This window comes from Coffea arabica, chromosome 1e (assembly GCF_036785885.1).
Source record: "Coffea arabica cultivar ET-39 chromosome 1e, Coffea Arabica ET-39 HiFi, whole genome shotgun sequence".
NCBI lineage: Eukaryota > Viridiplantae > Streptophyta > Magnoliopsida > Gentianales > Rubiaceae > Coffea > Coffea arabica.
Window position 1 is genome coordinate 45,251,720 of NC_092311.1, and position 24,003 is coordinate 45,275,722.

At 35.6% G+C, this 24,003-nt stretch overlaps 3 protein-coding genes across 4 annotated transcripts; 1 reads left to right on the plus strand and 2 right to left on the minus strand.

Moving 5' to 3' along the window:
- Positions 1 to 397: 397 nt before the first annotated feature.
- LOC113706278 (large ribosomal subunit protein P2-like) lies at positions 398 to 2,205 on the plus strand. Its single transcript, XM_027228150.2, has 4 exons — positions 398 to 536; positions 683 to 772; positions 1,660 to 1,889; positions 1,981 to 2,205. Exons 2-4 carry the CDS (start codon positions 685 to 687, stop codon positions 2,005 to 2,007), a joined length of 345 nt encoding a protein of 114 aa, XP_027083951.1. The 5' UTR covers positions 398 to 536; positions 683 to 684; the 3' UTR covers positions 2,008 to 2,205.
- Positions 2,206 to 3,189: 984 nt separating this feature from the next.
- Positions 3,190 to 11,930, minus strand: LOC113706257 (peptidyl-prolyl cis-trans isomerase CYP71). Of its 2 annotated transcripts, none has more exons than XM_072057781.1 (14): positions 11,713 to 11,930; positions 10,892 to 10,977; positions 10,032 to 10,120; positions 9,086 to 9,325; positions 8,855 to 8,976; positions 8,478 to 8,553; positions 8,160 to 8,267; positions 7,896 to 8,072; positions 7,533 to 7,750; positions 6,915 to 7,047; positions 6,177 to 6,400; positions 5,026 to 5,179; positions 4,676 to 4,850; positions 3,190 to 3,458 (listed from the first exon to the last, which is right to left on the minus strand). In XM_072057781.1, exons 1-13 carry the CDS (start codon positions 11,889 to 11,891, stop codon positions 4,767 to 4,769), a joined length of 1,890 nt encoding a protein of 629 aa, XP_071913882.1. In that variant the 5' UTR covers positions 11,892 to 11,930; the 3' UTR covers positions 3,190 to 3,458; positions 4,676 to 4,766. The 2 variants fall into 2 exon arrangements, with proteins under 2 accessions (XP_071913882.1, XP_027083935.2); XM_027228134.2 differs by lacking the exon at positions 3,190 to 3,458 and adding an exon at positions 3,475 to 3,760.
- Positions 11,931 to 17,257: 5,327 nt separating this feature from the next.
- Positions 17,258 to 21,802, minus strand: LOC113706267 (protein kinase G11A-like). Its single transcript, XM_027228142.2, has 2 exons — positions 20,965 to 21,802; positions 17,258 to 18,107 (listed from the first exon to the last, which is right to left on the minus strand). The coding sequence occupies exons 1-2, from the start codon at positions 21,621 to 21,623 to the stop codon at positions 17,300 to 17,302; spliced, it is 1,467 nt and encodes a 488-aa protein (XP_027083943.1). The 5' UTR covers positions 21,624 to 21,802; the 3' UTR covers positions 17,258 to 17,299.
- Between the last annotated feature and the right edge of the window lie 2,201 nt (positions 21,803 to 24,003).

Below are 24,003 nucleotides of genomic sequence, written 5' to 3' on the forward strand. Positions count from 1 at the left end.
GGTTGAAACCTTTTCAAATACACCACAACATTTTGGTGTTACGTTTAATAAAACTGAAATTTGAAATATAAAATTTAAATTCATTAAATTATAAATATAATAAATTTGAGTATATATTATATCAAGTAAAATAATTTATCGATTATTTTGTGAAGCAAATTTTGCGTAGAAAATTCAATGTCACTTAATTAATTAAGATATTTTGGCTGAACATATTAAATTTAAGTACTGAATTAAGTTACCAAACAGGCCTCACCGTAGGTGTAGGTTGGGTTATTTATTGGGCCATAAAATTGGAGCCCACGTTTAGGAGTGTTTGACTGGGTACCTTCGGAAACTTATAGAAAATGGAGGGCCAGGATTTAATCAAAACCCCAAAAAACCCTAGTGATAAATAGTCCAAGTGGAGATCCATGTATATTAAAGCCGAGCCCAGGGTTCTTCTTCACCTTCCTCGCGTTAAAACCCTAGCTTCGGGCGCCGCAGCCGATCAGCAATCAATCTCTCCATTCTTCCGGATTTCCACTGTATCTCAGGTAATCTATTCTCTGTCCATCTGGATACAACCACTGGCATGCACGATTTGAACTTTTTTTCTCACCTTTTTATATGGGGTTTTGGGTGAATTTCTTGATAAATGAAGTAGTGTTCTTATTATTATTTGCTTTTTTCTCGATTTCAGAGATGAAGGTGGTCGCCGCATATTTGTTGGCCTTGTTGGGAGGAAACACCTGTCCCTCTGCCAAGGATATTAAGGCCATCCTTGCTTCCGGTACTTTTCTTTCTTTCCCCTGTTTCTTATTGGTTTTTTTCTGGAAATTATTTCATTACCGTTCTAGTTTTGCCCCTATGATGTTACCAGAGCAAGTGTTTTAAATTTTGTTTAAAACATGTGCTTGAGAATTAGTTTAAAATTTTGTTTCTAATGGAGAAGCTCATGCTATTGATGTTAATTGGGGTGCTTATTCCTATATGGGGATTTAAAGTTATCTAGTAAAGATAGATTCTTTTATTTATGAACTTTCTCTATCTATATCTATATGTTGTTAGTTTCCATTGCAGACTGTTTGTGAGCAATGGTCTATTTGGAGACTGGAGGGAGTGATTCCAGTGTAGTTTGACCTTGGGTTTTGGGTTCTACTTGAGAATTTCAACCTTAAGGGTTGTATATGATTTGTATTTGATTATATTATTGTGAATTCCTTGTTTGATACATTTCTGGTTTTTGGTTTTGGGGAAGAATTTCATTATGGGTTCCTTTTTCTGTGAGTAAAGTTTTCGTTATACTTGACCCATCTCGAAATTGATTAGGGTTGGCGTATGTGTGAGCACGGGTGCTACTATCCTTTCATTTCTTGAAGAATGTGAAGGAATTGAAGTACCACTCGCCTAATTAGTTTTGTTACCGTAGACATTGCTTATGAATTGTAGCTTTTTATATAGGAATATACGTTAAACATTAATTTAAGATCTTGGTGCTTGAGCCTGAATGCAGTAGGTTTTGGTTAATTCTATTTTAGGTGGGGGGCATTTGAATCAATTAGTATTGTTGTAGTTTTTCAGTTTCATTATACAGTTAGGGTCAAATTTGTCCTCTGTTGTACTTGGATTCTATTTAGATGTCCCCACTTAATGGTCTTTTTGGTTGGTTGTTGACAGTTGGAGCTGATGCTGATGATGAAAAAATTGATTTGCTTTTATCTCAAGTGGATGGTAAGGATATCACAGAGCTGATTGCAGCTGGTAGGGAGAAGTTGGCTTCAGTACCCGCTGGTGGTGGTGCTGGTGTTGCAGTTGCTGCCGCTGCTCCAGCTGGAGGTGCTGCCGCTGCACCTGCTGCTGAGGATAAGAAAGAGGAGAAAGTAGAAGAGAAAGAGGAGTCTGATGACGTAAGCCTCCCCTACTTGCTTGTATACTGTGATCCTCCTTTATTTTTGTATCAATAGCAAGTAATCTGACAAACTTCTGAATTTTTTGCAGGATATGGGCTTCAGTCTTTTCGACTAAGGAGTATCAAAGTGCTGGTCTTTTTCATTTAGAAGTTTCGTTATGCTTTTGTTTCTGTTTAGTGTTAGTTGGTGTCCCTGATTTTGTTTAGGAAATGAGTGACAGAGATACGACATTCTTGTTCTGAAACATGCTTTTTTCCATCTTATTGTTGCTTCAAGCTCCTACATTTTGGTTAATATAATAGTAACTTGGGTATTGATCTGAGTTTGCGTGAATGAATGATCCACATATATCAGAGTGGGTCCAAGTTGAAGCTAGCATTTGACAGTAGCCAGGACACATGCGGATGTGGTTCCTTGGCCATTGATATCTTAAACAAAACCAGAGAATGCTAGCTACTAGTTGTTACTTCTTTAGGTAGGTAGCAACTGAAAAGAAACCTAAAGTGTTAAGATCGCGGTAGTTAAAGAAAAAGAGAACTTTGATGGATTCAATTGTCATAGAATTTAGCGTGACCAACCTATGCATAAGTTGAATGATGGAAGCCTCAAGACGTATTTGTGTATCATGAATGAAGACGAGGAGAACAATCTTCTTGCAGAAGTGTGCAATCAATCATCTAGCATCAGCTCATGGATGATTGGACAAGTATGATCGGATTATCCAACTTTTCATCATGTGGAGATTGATGGGCTTAAGAAAATTTGCTTACAGTTTTTAACAAAAATCAAAAGGAATTTGTAACAGGGATTTTTTTCTTGTTCCAAGCTGGTTGGAGCAACATGCTTTAGAAACTAAAGAAGCTTCAATTCCATGTTAGGTCAAGCTGTGGAAGCTAGCAACTTCATGTGCCTCGTCTAAAGGTGCATTGAGGAAAAATTCGGTGTGGGGAGAACTATGTCCTATAAACTAGTATAAGAGCATTCATTCTCTGTTTCCCCAGATATTTGGCCAGATTGTGATTTGAATCTCTGAAAAGTGTCTTTTGGGATGTGGTAGTACTAAAAATTGTAATATGCACAAAAAAATACCCATAATAATTATAAAAAGTTTTTCATGATAACTTACCCTATATATATATACTTTCTTAAAAAATAATTTTTGTAGCCAACCAACTGATGTGAAACAATTTTGCACAAAACCAACCGAACCTAGTTGTTTGTTTTGACTTACTTTTTCTTGCCCTACCATCTAGTGAATACATGAAAAAGCTATTAACTTACAAATTTATAACGACCATTTATAAATGGGTCTTGTATAACGGTGTGGACTCTCAGGCAAAGTCTCCAATGTCCTTGTATTGAGTTTATTGTTCTATTACAATAAATGTAACCTTGCAACAATGCACCAGCAAACTAGTACCATAAGAATGCAGGATCTAGTCAAATTCCCAAATTTAGTCAGCGTCTAACCTAAATTAAAGCCTTAACCGAACTACAACAAACAACATGATGGTTACATCTCCATCGTTTCAGTTGACAATCACCCAGAAAGCAGAAACAGTGTACCTGGCAGAACCAGAGATTAGATAATTCTACTGATAACATATTCAAATATAACCCTTCAATAAGAGAAAGTATAACACTACTGTTAAGTCATGCCATAAGAAAACTGCAGATTTTCCACAGCATACAAAGTAAAGGGTTTGAAAATTCAAATTTTCGTCTATCTGCTCATCCTCCCATCTTTTCCAGAGTTGAAAAAGTTTAACTCATGCTAGTTGTTGAAATTGATCAATAATCAGAACAAATCAAATGTCTGGAAGAAACACCCCTCTTCCCTTCTTGTGCAACATTCACCACACTTAGGCCTGGAACAACAGTGGCGAGATCGGCTCAGAAGTTTATAAGTATAAACAAGCTAGGTTACAAGAGGTACATGGATGATGGGTTGGGAGGAAATTAAAGTATGTGTCAACAGAGGTAGTCAAAGATGAGAGGCATAAAGAAGCCAACAAGCTGATTACACCATGTAATGCAGCGACGATTTACCTCTCAGCTGCCAAATTTGGATGTGAAGGAGTTGACCCCAAAAATTAGCTATGCCAACTTAATGTTACAGGACTAGGATACTAAACGAGTGGAGCATGTAAACAACAAAGAATAAAAATATATCATTTAACACCAACAGAAACACCCAATAAAATTTCAAAAAGTATGTGATGCAGACTGCTATTTGCTAAAAACTACACAAGTATTACTCTTCATACAAACGTATAGGTGCAAGAAATCTATATCTTGAACCTTGCAGAGCTTAACATCCAGCTCACTAGAAAGGTCTTAATGTCATAATATCTAGCTGGGTTCTCTGTACTATTGTCTACCTAGTTTTCTTCTGCTAATACTTTTCCTCCTTTTTCTTCACTTCTCTTGCTAAGTAAAGTATTTGATGATCACCACTTCAGTATTTGTTTAATCCTCAATAGTCAATGAAGTCTTACTAGTACACTAGTGGTGCCATTTTGTACAATTTGATCAAAATTTCGAGTCAGTAATTTTGTCCAGAGAGAAATCTGCTTTAAATGAATTTTTACGACCAACTATTTGAAACTGACAGCCAAAAATTTCACATTGGAACAACCAGATTGAGCATAGCTTCCCCTCCTTTTTGTGCCTAATCAACATTCTGAAGTTGCTGATGGTGTTATGATGCATGTAGCAATACGAAATTTCAAAAGAAAAGGTCAAAATCCAGCTGTATAAATGAGCATCTCAGAGAAACATACCATGGGATTATACGAATTAATGTTCTTCGTACTGAGAACAGGGACCCAGGATCATCAACAGTGTCTATGAAAAAGAACTGTCCAATCTAATCTAGGACTTTGGAACGGTCACATTCAAAATCTTTACATCTTGGTATGGCTTGTCTGCCTTGTCAGTCTTTACTTTCTCTATAGCCTGTTAATTATGAAAAGTTGTTATTCCATAGTCTCCAGGAATAGAAGTTTAGCCGATATCTCAATTATACAATTGAAAATCAATGTCTTGAAATCTACACAACTACCAGGATACTTCCACAGAATATGATGAATTATCAAGGTGCCATGCATCTGAATGATTAAGCAGTGCATACCTGTACAACATCCATTCCTTTTAAAACTCTGCCAAAAACTGTATGTTTGTTATCCAACCATGGAGTGGCAACAGTGGTGATAAAAAATTGAGAACCATTTGTGTTCGGCCCAGCATTAGCCATTGATACTGTAAAAGGCCTATCATGCCGCAAGCTGCATGAAAGTAAATGTATAGATGTTTTATGCAAGAGTAACAGACATTCACAATGTCATGGGCATCATGAAAACGTTATCCAGCAATGTTAACAAATTAACATACCCAAGTGCATGTAAAGCGGTCTGGATGTGGGTGCAAATGGGTACAGACAATACTTTTTAATTAAGACATAACTAACAAATCCACCAGTAAATGCTTACAATAATTATAAGACCACATTCAACCACACAACAGGTGCATCATTGATTCAATACTTGATCAACATCAATGACAAACACTTAGAATTCACGCCATCCAACAACTTCTTTTGTCTAAATTGAGAAAAATCTGTTGATACTTAGAAAAGCAGAGAATAAGAAAATGAAAGTGCAAATTGAAAATATTTCAGTAGAAAAATAAGCTTTCGCATAATATTTGACAGCTGCTGTGGCTTTGTTGCAGGTTGCATGAACAGTTGAATTGTTTGCTCAAGCTTGCTAATGCTAACACAACAAAGTTACTTATAGCAGTTGACCTTTTCGGGAAACAGAAGATGAGCCTTATGTAACAACTGGGAAATAACTGGATATACTGTTGAGATGAGCATTTGTTCTATTCACAAGACCAATCTCTTTGGGAATCCTGAAAATCACACGTTCAACTTTCGATGGAGTTTCACAGAAACATACTTAACACAAAGACCAAGCCGGATACGAACCATGCAAGGGCAGGTCATTGACAAAGTCATAATCATGCCTGTAATCCATAAACTCGGAGAACCCCATCAACTGCACGCTTTTGTTTCTAATAAGTTGGCTAGTTAAAAGATCAGTTTTACTGTGGCAATTGAACTAAACTTCACAAGTTATGATCCACAATCCAGCATTACACTGGCAAAGAAGTATAAGGAAATAAATATAATATATATGTATGTACACACACACAGAGATTGGATAAAACTCACCAAGAACTTTGGAGTACAACAAATAGGAAAAAATGCAACCCTAGCTTTACCTTTTGTGCAATTCATCCTCAAACTCCCTTCCCCATATGGATTGCCCGCCAGTACCATCTCCCAATGGATCTCCAGTCTGTACCATGAAACCTTTAATAACCCGGTGAAAAATCAGATTATCGTAATAGCCATTTCTGCAATGCGTTGTAAAATTCTCTACAGTCTTTGGACACTCTTCAGGGTATAGCTTCATATGAATGTCACCCATAGTGGTGTGAAGGATCTGAGAGATAGACATAGATTAAAAAGTGAGCAAGCTACAAGGAGAAAATCCATTCATATTGCAGACAATAATGCAACAATTTCATGCAATAGTAAGGACCAAATAGCAAACATTGGCCAAAACCAAGTGATATCAAAACTGAAACCTCCATAATCTTTTTTTCCCTATTAATTTTAAGTTCAATCTTGAAGGAAAAAGACCTAATGAGCTATTCAAAAATCAGTTTCTAAGAGTTTCTCACAGGAGGCAAATTTGTTCAAAACCTCCAAAAATAGTCCAATCGGGGGGAAAAACTACTACACAACAGTTCACCTCCTTATACAAACCTGTAATCCTTTTACAAGCAGTAAGATAATGACGAGAATAGAAGTCAGTTTGGACTTCACAAGGTTCTTCATTCATTTAACAAAGATTCATTAGGAACATACATTCCCCGTATATAGAAGTTATAAGCAGTAACAGGCTTCACCAAGTGGCAGCTTAGCAGAGGAAGAATGAAGATGAAAGAGCTTACCACATTATCTGGGAGGGATGTTGTGACTGCCTTTCCAAGCTCTGATACAGCCAGAAGTTCATCAGCAGGTGGCTTTTCATTGAATACATCTCTTCCCTTAGTTGGATCTTCTGGTTCCTCAGGTTCTCTCCGACTGTAAAAAGACAATCAAAATAAATATGTGTTTTACAAATGGAAAATACAAGAGAGTTAGAATCTACCACTTCCAGTCTAAATAGTACATACTCAGACAAGCATAAAATTATTTCTGCATGAAAAAGTCCAGGAAAGATATTCATGACCAAAAGATACACAAATACATAGAAGTCAACTATCAAACATGTTTCGGTAGCTTCAAAGAACTTTGCCTATGCCTACCATATATTATAATTTTGCATTAAGAGTTTTAAGTAGTTTCAATAACAGTTCGCAAATATAGTACTTCAGCTACTTTTCCTAATCCTGACATGTTGATGAACTTTGTGCAGTTCTAGGTACGTGTACAATTAGTCATCAGCAAAGTGAATAAGGCAAACTTCTCGAATGGCACTGCTAGTGGCAGAAGTAAAGTTGATTCGAAAGAGACACAAAACTCAAAAGACAAGCAGTCATTCTAGACATGCCAAAACATCTTACTACCTGAATAAATAGATTCTATACTTCTTGAAAGCACAGCATAGGAGAGTGGGATCTGTCAGTGGGTCCTTGCTTTCATTAGCATTTACAGCAGCAGAAGGAATCTTCCTTACTTTTTTACTGCCTCGATCACCTTGATACAAGGCAATTCTCAAAAATCTGTCATTACTTTCCACCTTCCCTAGGATTCTCGCAACTTTATTTGTTTGTAGATTTATAATCTGACAATGCAAAAAAAAAAAAAAAAAAAAATTCAGAGATATTCAAGGAATGAACTAAAAGCCTATGAAAAATTACAGAAAAATGCTATAACAGATGCTTAATCTATCTTCTTGTTCTCCATAATACAAAAATTCGAAATCTTACTTTAATCCCTAGAAGTGTCGCAAAAATAAGGAAATTTGAGCTTTCATCAAAAACTGCATTAGGCTGAGGTGCATTTTCTGTTTTTTCAAATTCTTTTTCTACAGCCATGCGTCTGCCAAAATCAATAGCTTCTAGCCTGTAAAGAGGGACATCTCTCCTCTGGAGATCTTGGGCCACCTGCAATAAGAGTAAGACATCAAGTTATTACATCGATATTAAGAAAATAAAAAATTCAATGAGAAGTTCTTTAGGCTAACTTGTCACCTCAAGAGATTCATCATAAACTCGTCGTAGTTTCCCTGTTCTGAACCAGAACACGCGGATCCTACGATCAGGTGATGTAATGGAAAACTGCATACCATCAGGGCTCACCTGGAAAAATTATATAATGCAGCGTGTGCATCTCAAATATGGAGTAACACAATTTACAACTAAAGAAACTTAAATTCTGATTAATTGGAGATGTCTCAGTTGAAAAAAAAAAAGGAGAAATTACTCATAAAAATTCATATTCAACAAGAACATCATCTTAATTTTGACACAAATGAATAACTTTTCAAATATATAAGATTTTAATATTACCTCTAGAGTAGAAACTGTAGTCTTGCATTTCACGATTTCAAAGAGATTTGTATCAGTTTTCAATCTAAAACCAATCCTGCATCGTATAAGAAAAGAAAGAAGAAAATATTACGTGCACATTGAAATGATCAGGAAATCAATCCCTTAGACCAAGGACAGTCCACAAGGTCAAGCACAAGAGGTTCTCAACTAAAACAAGCAAAAGGAAAGGCTATGTACAACTTTCAGAATTTCAATTGGGAAGACCAAACAAAAAAATTTCAATTGGGAAAAAAAATCGTGACAAATACATTCCGGCCAAGGCATGAGTCCAATCACATTGTGGATGAGTTGTGTAAATTCGTTTATTTGTAAATGTTGATACTCATAGACCATACCCATCCTCAGGGAACTTTAGTGTGCCAGGATTCCAGTACTCAATAATTCCTTTATCATCTGCAGAGATGACGGCGTCAAAAACCTGGTTGAACTTCATTACTTTAATGGGCCCTAAGTGTATCTGGATGGAAAAGTTAAAGAAACCATCAATAATTTCTCCCAATCTTTTTGAGTCTAGAAGAAGAATAGCAACATAAAATTCAAGTCAAAGTATAGGATCAGCCAATCACCTCTCTAGATATGATGGGCTCATTTGTGCCGGCTCTGGCATCATATATATGTACAGATGAGGAATTACGGTCACTGATAGCCAACTTAGCCTTGACATCCCCTTGTTTGTAAACCCATTCGGCACAACCAGGTATGAAAGGGAGGCGTACCATGGCCATCATGTCATAATTGACTACATCATATATTTTAACTGACCGATCATTTGAGATTGTACAGCAAAGCATACCATCCACACTAACCTGCAAAGATGAAACAGGTCAAGGTGACAAATGTAATTTGTAATTATAAGAATATAAACAGTAGTAAATGCAGAAAACATAGGGTGGAAAAGAGGAGGCAAGGACACATATCATGTAGATAAATTTTGCATAATGACATAAAGTTGACAAACCTCTGAGTAAAGTACAGAGGTCTAACCGGACAAACATTCAATACACTTGAAATCCACCTCAACAGCAAGCCAAAATATAGAGTTAATGATATTAAAGCTTCTCTTATGTAATAGACAACTTCAATACAGTATAAGTTGGATTCAACAGGTTAAAGGATAGAAATTTCAAGATGCAATGACAAATGAAACTACTAAGAATATATAAACCAACAAAGCAATCTGCATATCAAAGACAAACATCAAAAAACAAAGTTACCAAGATTTGGTAAAAGTAATCATCAAACAAGTTCAGAAGATTGTGAAATAAAGATGGAACAAATCAAACTTAAATGCTTTTTTACTTCTGATCCTTGAAGGAAAGAAGCAAATTTCAGATAGCCACAAGAAAGTGAAGCTAAAGTTTCCAATATTACAGCATACATTCACACTGTTAGATCTCATAATCTCATATTCTAAGCATGATCGAAGATGGAAAGGTTTAAGTCAAACACTATTAATGATGAAGAAATCAAGAAGTACACAAGATACATGAAAAAATGAAAGGCACAACTCACAGCTAGACCTTCGATCGGTCCAAGGTGAGATCTGAAATGCTTGGCAAACTCAATTCCAATAGGCTTTTTCTTCCAGAACTTCAAGTGACCTGAGAATAAACAATTGGTTAGTAAGGGCACATTTAACCTTATATACAACAACCTTAACCTCTACATACTTCTTACAAGTCAAATGGAAATCCTTATTCCATATCCAATATAAAAAGTCGATACATTCATCATCTGGTTAATTTTTTTTCTTCCATAGGTCAAATGAGAGGCCATTGCTTACAATAATGGATAAAGGAAATGGCAAGTAAAGCAGCTCTTTCTGATCTGTCCAATCTTTTCACATGTAATCAATTGCTCCCTTCATAACACCTTTCATGTTTTTTAATTTGTTAAACCGCTGAACTTATAAAGAAATCTTTCACAATACTTAAACTTATCAAAGTAAAAGTTCCCATAACAATTCATTTAACTTTACTACCATTAGATGCTTTTCTATACAAGTCAAAATCATACACAACACAATTTGTTTCGACTTAGTCTTTCTACCAGGAAAGTACAAAAGGCATAGCTTAAACGGGAAGTGAATATAATTTTCTTAATCTCCATAGTAAAGAACCCATATGGCACCACAACCCACTCGTCACCCACCGCCACAAAATGACCCAGAGAAGATTGAAAAAGAAAAAGAAACTAATGCAAAGAGTAGAAAAGAAAATTATGGCGAAATACATCCCATATTAGTCATGCTCACTTACTTAATCTGAAAAAAGAATCAACAGAAAATTGCAGGGTTATCAAGAAAATTAGTTAAATGTTAAGACCAAAATGTGCAAGGACACTTCACACTAAGGACTTGTTTTTCATCTTACCATCAGCACTTCCAGTGATGAAAAATTCAGCAGGTGAGACAGCAACATGAGTGACCACATCACGATGCATATAACTCTTTTCATACCTGCATATGGTTATTGGGATTAGAGCACCCCAATTTTCATTCTTGATTTGTTACACATGTAAGAGAAAATCATGCAAGTGGAAAATAAAATACTTCTAATGAAATTTTTTTTCCATTATGTTAGCCAGGCGAATCCTAGTTGTGCTAGAGTCTCACTTTGACTGAAAATTTTGATTAAAGAAATCATTCTTGAATTACATGCAACCTTTAATATTTGTTTTTTTTTTAAATTAACTCTAGCCCAGAACTTAGCATGTTGGCTATGTAATTAAAAACCAAAACAAGTCCAAGAAGAAAGATTATTGTAATTCAGAAAAATTAGGACATATCCATTGAGCATGAGACATTGTATAGACTACTTGTATGAAGATGCTTAATCTTCGACACCTATGAAATACATTCTGTTAAAGCATTTCCATGAAAGAATTACTAGGTCGACGTAACACAGTTCCTAAACCTATCAGTCCCATAAATCAATAGTCAAAAAATTTGATCACTAACTTCAGAGTGAACTACGTTCAGTTATCAATAATTGCATAGAACTGTAAAAGATTAGATATTTAACAGAAAGGGGAAAAAACAGAATAATAAGTTGCTGACAAGCTCGAATTGAGTAAACAGGTAACCAAGAATAACTCAATTTACGATTTTTGCGAACTTAACACAGCTGAAATTCAAGAAAAAATGATTAATCTCAAGCCCTAATATTGAATATTCTGCAGTTTTGGTGCTTACATATTGGCGGAGGGCAGAGAGTCGAGATAGGCCTTCTCGAACTGAAGAGGGCGCTTGCGTCGTGGTTGTGGGGCCGGACCAGGACCGACCATGGGCTCGTCGGCGGTGGCATCCGCCGTCGTCGGTGTCGGCGTGTCTGAGCTACCATTATCCTTCTGAGCTCCTGCAGCTTCTTCCATTTCTTTTCTCCACTTTATTCGGGGGAAAGTTCAATTTAAGGGTTTAGGAGGTTTTTGATGCTGCTTGAGTACATTGATTTTGAAGAATTGGTGTTATAGTCCCTGATATTTTTAAAATCTTACTTTTTACCCTTGAAAATTGAAGGTTAAGATAACTTGACCCCAACAAAGTTACAATCTCTCGTCTCGTTAATAAGACTCAAATTCCATCTGGATTCTTCCAATGAGCCATTAGTTTGATATGGATATTAAAAATAGACATCGAAGATGGCAAGTTTAAACTCATTCTACCTTTAGGTTTACTAGAACAAAAAATGCTAATTTTACAAGCAATAGTTTCTTGATGGAATAAATTATATCTTAATCAGTGTTGATTTTCACCAAATCAATGATTTTTGCCAATTTGATTTATCACTAGTACTTTAAGAACAACGTTGTGAACTTGTTAAAACTTGGAAATTATTGTGCAGTTCATTATAAACTTTGTCTAATAAAATGAAATACTTTAAGACTATATTTAAGCTTGATGCGATTTGAGCAAGAACTCTTACAAAAATTTTTTTTTTCCTCTCTTTTTTTACATTATTTATTTGGACTATTGAAATCCAAAAAGCGGTTTAAAGATTGTGAAATCACAGTAGACAATTAACTTGTGAAAATAACAGCATAGAGTGTCCACCATATATACATACATATCTATATATATATATATATATATTTGTGTGTGGTGTTACTCGCATTTTTTGTTCTACTGTCCATTTTCATTTTCACAGTGCTTAGTGTGTTTGAATATGAGGAGATTATTTGAAATAATTACAATAACACATTTTTATGATCTAATGTAAATGAAATAAAAGGATAATTTAGAAAATAAAAAAAAAGATTGAAAATAATATGTTTATGATGTAAGACTGCAAGTAAATATTTTGCATAAAAGCCTCAAGTTAGACAAACCTATTCTTTCATATTTTTAGGATTGATAATTCTCAAGAATGTTAGCTAGGTGCGTATTTGAATAGTTTGTAGTCATCGATGATTGATCTCAACTCCGTGAGAACACTAAACGATTAATGACCTCAAACAAAACTTTTTTGCTAATTTACAACACAAAGTATTAAGGTTGGCAATCTGCATTTCATGATAATAAGAAGTACAAATCTTTATGCTTTGAGCCTGCAGGGATAACTCTTTCAATAATATTATTGACTAACCTTACCTCAATTCTCAACTCTTTCACAATCATTAATTTGTCAATTCGAATGAAACTAGTATAGGGAATATAGCTGTATCTGTGCCTAGCACCACAGGTACAAAAATGTGATGATTCTTTTTTCACGGATTGCAAATATTGCTTGTAATACAACTCAACTTATAAGGGCTTAAGTTGCACATTAACACAGAACTAATATGAAATCCAAAAATGGAACAACTTGACACTAGGTTGTTTGGATTGTAATTTTTCAAGATTTTTTGAGAAATGTAACACTTTTTAGAATTTGATGTAGCGAAGTTGTAAAAAGGTAATTAAAAAATGTATAAAAAGAATATTTACGTTAAACAAATTTTTTTTTGCCAATAAATAACGGGTATACAGTTTTAGCATTGCTCTCAATTTTTTACAAGAGGGTTTAGTTTCTTCCGAATTTATGTAGCATTACCCTACCATTACACCCCAAAAAAAAAAAAAAGATCTTGAAAACTCCACGATCGGTATGCCTCAAGTTCTTTTTTGAAGCAAAATATTGCCAATTCCGATTGTCATTTTTTTCAAAAATTATTTTGGAATGTAAATATCATTTGTTCATATGTCTTTTTTCCCCGGGGAGGGCCAATTCCCCGTGGACTCCATTTGGATTGGCTGTTTTTGAGGGTATTTTTGAAAAAATTTGTTGTAGCAGAGTTTTTAGATTATATTTTGAGATATTTTCAGAAAATATTTTGGGATATTTAAGAGTAGAAGAGTTTCTATAATATATTTTGAGATATTTTTTAAAATTTTAAAAAAAATTTAAACTAATTTTTAGATTATCTTTTAGAGTACTTTTTAAAAATTTTTATTATATTTAAAAAACACTCCCATCCAAACTGAGCCGTGACATTTTTGTGTGACTTTACACAATGGACCAAAGTGTATTAATCTCATGTGAAAAGCATCCAAGTAGCTAAATAGTAAATACTGTACTGAGGCATTCAATTTAATCTTTTCTGTTTTGGTTGCTTCCCATTTCATTGTCTAACATCCACAACCAATCTGCATCTTAATCCCCTAAACAGCCTAAGTTAATATAGGTCGCTTTCTTCTTTATATTTTCTTTTGAACAATAAATTAGAAAACACAGCTGGTTCTCTTTATTAAACAATTTTGTACGACGCTTTATTTACTTCATGTTTTGCCTCAAAAGTAAATACCTATCCAAAACAGACCTTTTTGTGTTTATAATATCGGCCCATGATAAATTGTTTGATTTAGTTGATAGTGAAGTAAAAAAAAAGATTAAAAAAATGACTAGAAAATGTATTTACGGAAAATGTAAATATTTTTTGATAGGAAACTCAAATCCAAACACTACTAGTACTGATTTTCATGCTTATTTTGCTAGCATGTTTGGATTGCAATTTTTTAAATTTATTATTAAAAAAAATATTGTAACGATTTGATGTATATGAGATAAAAAATAAATAAAAAATATGTTCACAAAAAATATAAAATTTTCGTGATAGAAAATTCCAATACCACCACTCAACAAGTATAGTTACAGGTTGAAGTCCTTCTAGTTTTCACAGGACGAGATCCTTGAGTTTGTCAGAGTTGCAGTTGCATGCAGTCGTATTGATTCAAAAAGTAGGTCGTCCATGCTAAAATTGAATTCAAAACTCATTTACCAAACATCCCCTAAATATGCATTCAATGTTATGTGCCACATCAACAATATTAGTAAGTGAAACTACATAGTTTTGCATTTGACAGAAAAAATGGACAGATATAATGGACAGAGGATCACGTCTGACATGCATGGGTACAAAGGACTGGTGTACTACGAAAACATGTCATACGAGCAGCTGAATTTCAACTATCAAATAAATTGTTGGACAAAATATGTAGCAAAATTAATAATGCAAATAATTTTTTTTTTCAAAGATGTGACCATGTCGTGTCATAAATGGTTCTAAAAGCTAAAGTACCAACTATGGAGACCACTCATGCATGGAGAATCGATCCCAAAAAGAAAAGAAAAAAATTGAACCCCAAATGGAAAACCACACAAAGAGAAGAAAGCAAAGAAGACGTCAACTTTAGCCTTTAGGGGACAGCTCTATTGGAGAGCCTGCCATGAAGCAACATATCCATTCAACCACTAAAACAGAAGATTGAAAAGGAAAAGGAGAGAACAAAAGGAAGCTAATCAATCTAGGTGACAAGAAAGCACAACCATAATCTTCTAATAATAATTACCACTATTAAACAACCCGTAAATAACAAAAGCAGTTGTTGAAGTTTCATATCAACTTAAACCCCACTACTAACTTTGAGTTCAAAGACCAAATAGCACACAAAACTTTGAACTAATTAGACCATTATAATATTTCTACCACTAAGTTAACATAAGTTGGCTCAATTAATTGGAACAGATTACTTTTTCAGAAAAGATTGTGTGTTCCAATTTTGTTATTTGTGTGAAAAAACTATGTTGATGGATGATCGGTAAGAATACAAATGACTTGTGATTTGAAGTGCGCACGTAATTGTGATTAAAGACGAAGTCATCCAAACTTTTTATCTACTCAAGAAAAAGAAATCCTACAACTAAAACGAGAAGGGCTCTTTTGTTGCTGGTGCCTGCAGCACAAGGCTCCAAACACCAAGTCAATCCATGCAATAAACAATCCATGTGGGTGGGGGACATGCTTTAGTCTTTATGATCTCATTAAGCCATTCCCATGCAGAAGGGCCCCTTCACAATATTTCTGATATCATGATGACTTGAATTTAGAAAATTGTTATTTGCACGCATTCTCACTATTTGTTATATCATATAATTTAATAAATAAAAAATATATAATAAAAATGATGGTAAGAATGTAAATGATAAAAAGATTGATTTAGTATTGCCCATGTTCTACATAAAATGTAGCTTGCACTCCTTTCAGCCAGGGCTTGTTGACAACCGATTTTTTGACATGTTTTTAGCTTATAATTTTTGTAAATTAATTATGCTATACGTTCAATAATTTTCTCTCTAGCTTTTTTTTAAATTCTGATTTTAGCTTTCTAAAAATCAGAATCCATAGAGAACATATTTCAGGTGTACTAAATATTGTCCATAGGCTTCATATGTTACTACAAACACAGATTATCGTCTATGATAGATTTTGCTTTGCATATATACATATTTGTTTTCTTTTACGTTGTCGAGAATGGAGAGCCGGTGCTTCCGACACCGGCATTGACTTTACAAGAGAAGAAAATGAAATTTGCTTAGTTATTATCACTTGGAAGAAAACTCTGAAAAAGAAGTTTCTTGTGTCGCTTGCAGTTGTATTATTGTAAATGAACAGACAATTGTGCACATGGTCCTATTATCACCTCAATTAGGATGTCTCACCGTCATTTTCATGCTGTTGACAGGATCTTATGAATATCCCGAAAAACACTCAATACCACAAACAACTAATTTGATTCAATCTTTGGGTATGAACGAACATGACATTATCTCATTTGTTTGACATTTGTTGTGTGCGTATATGTTTGTGTTCTAATGGTAGCTCTGCTTATATATATATATATATATATATATATATATATATATATATATATATATATATATATGTGCGCGCGCACGCGTGTGAAGTAGAGCTATGTATATTACATATATATATATATATATGTGCGCGTGTGAAGCAAGGCTACCATTAAATTTCTTATATATATATATATATGTGTGTGCACACGCGCGCGCACGTGTGAAGCAGAGTTACGTTGGATTTCTTTTTTAACATTGTGCAAAGATTAATCTTAAAGAATTGGGATTTATGACATGATATTCTCTAGTATGCTCACAATTACTGGCTCGTGATGAATATGAAAAAAAAAGGGATAAAAAGTTTCAATAGGAATGCATTGGTAAACGTGAAATTTCCACAAAAGCAAACTTCTAATATTGCACAAACATAAGAAAATTTACCAGGTGATATAAGCTTCATTTTACGTGAGCGAAATCAATCCTATCTCTGTACATATCCATCTATACATGAGAGTAGAGTTTTTATTCATGTGGAGACTCTAATTTACATAGCTTTAAAGGGGCCCCCGGGGAGAGAGAGAGGCCCGGGGGGAGGGGGTTGGGGTAGGAGGATAGCCCTTGAAATGAGCATTAGAGAAATTTTTTTCTTCTCATTATTCATAGTAATTAGTAATAATCCACGGGGGCATTATTGTCTTCTGAACAATTTTCATCCGATATTACATCTCTACTAAATGGAGGAGGAACAAAAGGTGGAGATGTACATCTTAAAAGTGCCCAATTAACTCCATGGAAGAAGGGATGGTGTTTGATGGCTGATGCACCCATGGTTGATCCCATCCGCCTCGCCGGATCCTTCACGAGAAGCTGTGATATCAAGTCCTTCGCGCCGGCCGGTATCCCCGGCTCTTTTGGGAACTCAAGGGCTCGAGCTACGATATTAGCCAGTGTGAGCTCATGGTCCATTCCCCTAAAGGGCGTCACACCATAGAACAGCTCAAAAATGAATATCCCTAGCGTCCACCAATCCACTGCACTACCATGACCTTCCCCGGAGACGATCTCCGGCGCCAGATACTCGTGTGTCCCGACAAACGACATTGATCGGACGTCAATAGGCTCGGCCACGAACTCCGGCCTGTTGTGTTGCCCTGGCTTCTTCTTTCGCTTACGCTTAGGGTGGAAGCAAGAAACAGCAGGGACAATGCAGCTGGGAAGAATGCATGAAGTTGAGGTAAAAGCTGGTGGATCAATGCTGTACTCATTTGGTGCAGGCGCATTGGGTGGATTTTGTTTGGAGATCACTTGAGCCGGTGTTGACGTAGATGTGTCGCACTTTAGGGATAAGTCAAAATCTGTCAGCATAATATGACCGTCGGATCGGACCAACACATTCTCAGGCTTAAGATCACGGTAAACGATTCCCAACATGTGGATGTATTCTAAAGCCACCACCACTTCTGATGCGTAGAACCTGGAAACATAAACATGAGACCATTAAAACTTAGTCAAAGACAATTATAGGACTTGTTTGGCAAGCACACAAGTTTTTTAATAACTTTAACTGCAGTAATCTCAAAAACTTCTCAAAAATTTTAAATTATACACTTCAAAATATCCAAAAATTTACACACTTCAAAATTTTTTTCTACAACCTCTATAGTAAATTACAGTAAAATTTTAGACAAACATCCAGCAAATATGCTCTTTGATCACACCATAACCAGCTCATGAAAAGGGTACAGTTTTAATCTTGCTTTAATCATATTTAATCAATAATTATCTCATTCTGTCTGTGAAACTAATTACTGGATTGGGTGGTGTGTGATATATCATATATATATATGGATAGGGACCAATATGTTCCCTCGTGGGAAGACTTTAATGCAAGTCATGTCTGTAAGACTCAAATACTTTTCCTAAGCAATGAAGCAACTTAGGGAGGGGGAGTTGAGCAACTTGGTCCCCGTATTATGGCCTGTAGGCATCAAATTTTTTTTCTTTCTTTTTGTTCTCTATCTTTGTTTGCTTTCCATCGGCTGTGCATAAATGCACCCACATAATACAAAAACTATATAATAAATGATGACAACAACCTTGAATTGAAAAGCAATTCCACCTAATCAAATAGAGATGATGTAACAGCAATGATGTAACAGCAATGTGTTTTTGACTTTGATTTCTATATAATTTACCAGCCTTTCTTGCTGCCTAAGGTAACAAATGAATTAGGTCATATAAAATTGCGGTAAAAGACAGAGTAAAGAAACATCATCAATATCAAAATGTAAGGTTTTCTGTTTCGATTGCTATTTTTTTAGAGTTTTTGTAGAAAGATGTATTGTGGCGACTTGACGTATATTTGGTAAAAGGGTGATTAGATAATATATTTACAGAAAACGTAAATATAATTTGCTTGGTGTGCTGTTTTTTACAGAAAAAATTTTACGCTATTTTTTATGTATACATTTTTCAATTATCTTTTTATCTCATATACTACGTCAAATCGCTACAGTAATTTTTTTTATAAAAACTATTAAAAATAGCAAATTCAAAATAACTGTCCACAACAATTATGCATGCAGCTTGCAGAGGAATGTCAAATCAGAAAAAATAATTACAAAAAATATTCCTAACTTTGTGTTAAATCAATCACAACCCACAAGCAGTATTCCAAATTTAGCTAGACAGATTAGAGGCAAATCAGGAACACTATACATGCAATTCCTAGTAAGAACTGGATGCTTGATTGACCAGCACAGTAAATAAATATCATTCAAAACCCCAAAATTTTCAAGCCCCCGAAATTCCGGAGAAGTTAACGTAGCTGAGATTTGAGAAGCCAGGGGGTCCTAGGGGAACAAACAAAATTGGATTAACCCTCTAGGGTTCTTGACCAATAGCAAACAAAATAGAAAATTCCCAAGAGAAAAATTTTAACTCAGATAAAAACTGGGATCGAAGAAGCTTTGTCATTTTCCAAGTGAGAAAATTGAGAGTAAATCAATGAACTAGAAAGAACAAGAGGCCCACGTGACCAACTCTTCCGCTGTCACATGTCCTTAGCAAGGTCAACCATAAACACTGCCCTTCCTCTTCTCCCCAACCCCCAAACTAAAGACTTTAAAGTATTCTTTGTCTTCCATCCCAACCTCAACTCCATGTGTCAGTGATCAAAGCCAACCAACGGTGATCCCAAATACAGCATTTAACAAAGCCCCGTCTCTTTGAGCTGGACTTTCATTTTCATATTAAGTTCCTAAATTACTACTGGTACTTTTGTACGATCCAAATATGCACAAAAAAAAAACAGGATACCTTTCAGATACTTGTTAGATCATAGAGGGAAAAATGGCTTCAAGTATTATCCGGACTAACCATTATAATTTGGATAGTATGCAAAAAAATAAAATTAGAGCTAAACCAACATTTTTGTTTGTCAAAGGACGTTCTTGATCTTGATAATTTTGTCACAGAAAAATTAGCTTTGTTTGAATTGAATTTTTCTAGATTTTTTTGGTAGAAAAATTATTGTAGTGATTGGATATATGTGACGGAAAAAGATAATTTAAAAATATGTTCACGAAAAAGAAAGAACGTAGCAATTTTTTTTGAAAAATTGTAATCCAAACATTTCTTAAATTTTTAGCTAAAAGAGCAGTTACTATTGCATATAGTATCTAACATAATATTAAAAACCCCTCTACTACTGCTCTCTAAACTTTTTGTTTCTACTACAATCTATGGCTACCTAAAATTTTAACTTTCTATCATTAAATATACTAGTAATAATTTAGAATAAAACAACTTTTTAGCTACATTTTTTTTTATCAAAATAAAAAAAAAAACAAAGAACAATAAAAGCTATTCTGATCAAATCAGAATAAAAAAAGCCATTTCACCCACAAACAGACAAAGGGGAAAAAAAAATTTTTGCAGCCAAAAGCAAACAACCCCACTGATGACTGCACTGAACAGAAAGAAAGCTCTGAACTCTGAATTCTGAACCAGTGTGGGTAAAACGAAAATTCCCACTTCATCAGAATCACCGGCCCCCGGTAAAAACACCAGAAATAGTTTACTATCTACTGCAACTGTTGCTAGCAGTAAAATTTAGTTGGGGTGATCCTCATAATATAACTGACTCCCCATCACCTCCTCCGCCAGGACCAGGTGGTGGGGACCGCACCACCACCCCCTGTTCATGATCCATCACTTTCTCTGCTCTCTCTTTTGTGGAGTCATCACCACCGTCATCATCACCATATCCAATATTCAAATGTTCAAAATCCAAAAAAAGTATGTACTCATTAGCCCAGAATGTTGCGTACCTGACGGCGGATTCAGGGAATCGTTTTAACGGCTGGCGCTGGCGGAGGACGTGGAGGTCGCCGCCGGGGCAGAACTCCGTTAACAGACACGACCATTTCGGAGAGTCAATGGAGGAGTAGAGCGTGGGCAGAAATGGATGGTCTAGCATTTCGAGAATTTCCTTCTCCGTCCTCGCTCTTCCTTCTTTATTACGGCCCGCCAGCTCTCTCTTGTCCATTACTTTAGCGGCGAAAAGCGCCGGTTGAGTAGAGGAAGAATGCTGAGCAGGAGGAGGAGGAGGAGGAGGGGGCTCGGGAGATTTGATCTCGGAGAGGTAGACGGACCCGATGTCGCCGGAGCCGAGGCGGTGGAGGAAGCGGAGGTCGGAGAGGGAGAGAGTGGAGGAAGGGGAAGAGGAGCGGGCGCGACGGATGGCGTCCCAGCAAGGGTCACCGGAGGGAGTGGAGGAGTGAGGCTTTTGGTGGGCTGTAGGGGGAAGAGGGAAAACGTGGTGGGCGGAGGAGGAAGAGGAGGAGGTTGCAGTCCAGGTGGTCTCCGAACCGGAACTCGTGGAACGGTGGATGTCGGTGGCGGTGGTGGTGGTGGTGGTGGCTGTAGTGGTGGAGTTGAAACTCATGCTTTGGAGGTCGTCGGCTAAGTCGTCAAGCCATGGCTCCATTGCTTGGCTTGGCTGGTTAGTTTTTCCGGTCGCTAGTTGGCTATTCCAGTGGAAGAACACTGAAATGGTGGGAGTGGATGTGGAAAATGGGGGTTGTGGGGATTTTGAAGGGGGCGATGGGGGGCTGGATATCGGGGCAAGGAGCTCTAAATGGGCCGGGAAATGTGGGGACTTTGGGCAATGAAATGTAGTGAGAAGGGAAGACGTGGTTTTAGGGAACCGGATTTAGTGGACAAATTGGCTCTTCATTGGGCCCCGAGTTAGACGTCTTCTTGTGTATCTATATGTTGGGATGGGACCTGGGACTGGGCGTCCTTAGCTTGGAAAATTGGGTTCGTTTTTATTTTATGCGAGGGAGAACAAAAATTGTAGTTTGCCCCCTTGAACTTTATGGTTTCATCAAATTGATGGAATTTGGTGCTTACGTGTTGAGATTAAGCCCTTAATGTGGATGGATGTGACCAAGTGTTGCTACATTTTTTGATCTTGGGATGTTGTCAATAATGTAAATTACGAAGACTGAAAACGAGTTGATGTGAAAAATTACTATGGGTAATAATTTAATGATGGTACAAGTTAAGAGGAAAAGTAGTAGTGTTACTATGTCCATTACTACTGAGTCTGTTTGGACAGAGGATTATCTGAAAAAAAAATTTAGAATAAGACTCTAGCATTTGGAAATCGTGTTTCATTTTTTCTTGCATTCTGTTTGTTTCACGTGAAAGCTTTCGGAAGGACAAAAGTATCTCCTTGGTGTAGGTAAGGATTTCGAAACCCTTTGCTTGCATTTCCCATTCAAAAAATTTTTGGAACATTTTTTGAGGTAATTTACTTCCTTTTGAATTCTCAATAATTTAGTTGCGTCCATCTCCATCTCTTTTCCTCTCTCTTCCTAGTATAAGACCGATTGTAAACACGCAGTAACCGAGATTTGGAAAAAAAAATGTAAAAGTTTTTAAGATTTGAATCGTTTGATTGTTAATGTGCAAGTAATTATACATGTTATATGAGTATGTTGTGTGCATGTGTCTTCTTATTGAATTTGCATTTGAGGTCATATTGATTGGGCGGTTATATTGTCACTTTAATTTTGCATAATTGCTTCACGAATACTCATCATTCATATCTTATTTGGTTGAACGGAGAAAAATAAACCATCGACTACGCGTCTTAAAATTTCCAAATTACGATCTATATATGTTTCCAAAAGTTTCAAAAAAACATTTTAATAAATATTCCTTGATGATTTATCCATAAATTACATAAACTTTCATGCATGTTCTAGATTTTTTTGCATTCATCTAACAAGTTAAGTAAATAATATGGCATTGGGAACAATAAGATTTTTTCTTTTAGATAAAAAAAAGAAGCATTTTACTTTTGTTTTTGATACAATGCATTTGTTATGAACTAAAAGATTTTAGACAATATTGTATTCTTGATTTTTCTTTTTTTTTTAGTACAAGTAAGAGATTTCGAACTCTAGAAATTTTCGCTTAAATTTCTCCCCTGATCCTTGACTCAATAAACCCTGTTATCGTGCTATCCAAAATGCATTGGGCAAGTTGCAATTTCCCCTTTCAAATTTTATGTCAGAGTGCGAAACAACTATTAGGCATGCCCAGTAGTTGATTTAAGACCAATAAAAAAGTTCCATTTGGATATATAAGGACCTCATTTGCTAATTCATAAGTTAAATGGAGTTCATTTGACATGTTAAATGAAATCAAGCGGTGATTCCCATATGTTCATATAAAACTTTTCATTGGTTTTGGAACAACTACATGCTTAATAGTTGCTCTGTATTGAGATAAAATTATCCGTCAGTGAGTTGAGCACTTTAGATTTTTTGCAATAGCCCTCCAAATCATAATTGATGTTATTTGAGCCCCAATTTATTACCTTCTCTAGCTTGCCTCCTCGAATGTCAGAACCTATTTCATTCTTGTCCTTCATTCTACACCATCATACGAACAACGAGAATAACAATAGAAACTATTAAATCTCACGAGTTCTAAGGGGGAAATCACTCAAAATTACCTGACAAGTTGAGGAATATTAGAGTGGTTACGGGGTTTAACCACTGTCTTTTTCTTTCTAACAACACAAAATTGCTCTCTTTGTTCTGCATTCTTTCTTTCTTTCTTGTTGCCAATATAATTATTCTGTGTAGTTTATAGAGTTTCACCAAAAATGTTATTGCATTCTGATATTGCAGAAGGATTTGCCACTCTAGTCAGTGCATTACTTGAAGGGTGCCTTCATTTACTCTGGACCCTTTCTATTGAATTAACCGTAAGCTTTGAGTTACTACTATAAATGCTCATGTCATAACTCTTAATTATATCTCCAGTCAAGTTATATTTGAGGACCAAGTAAT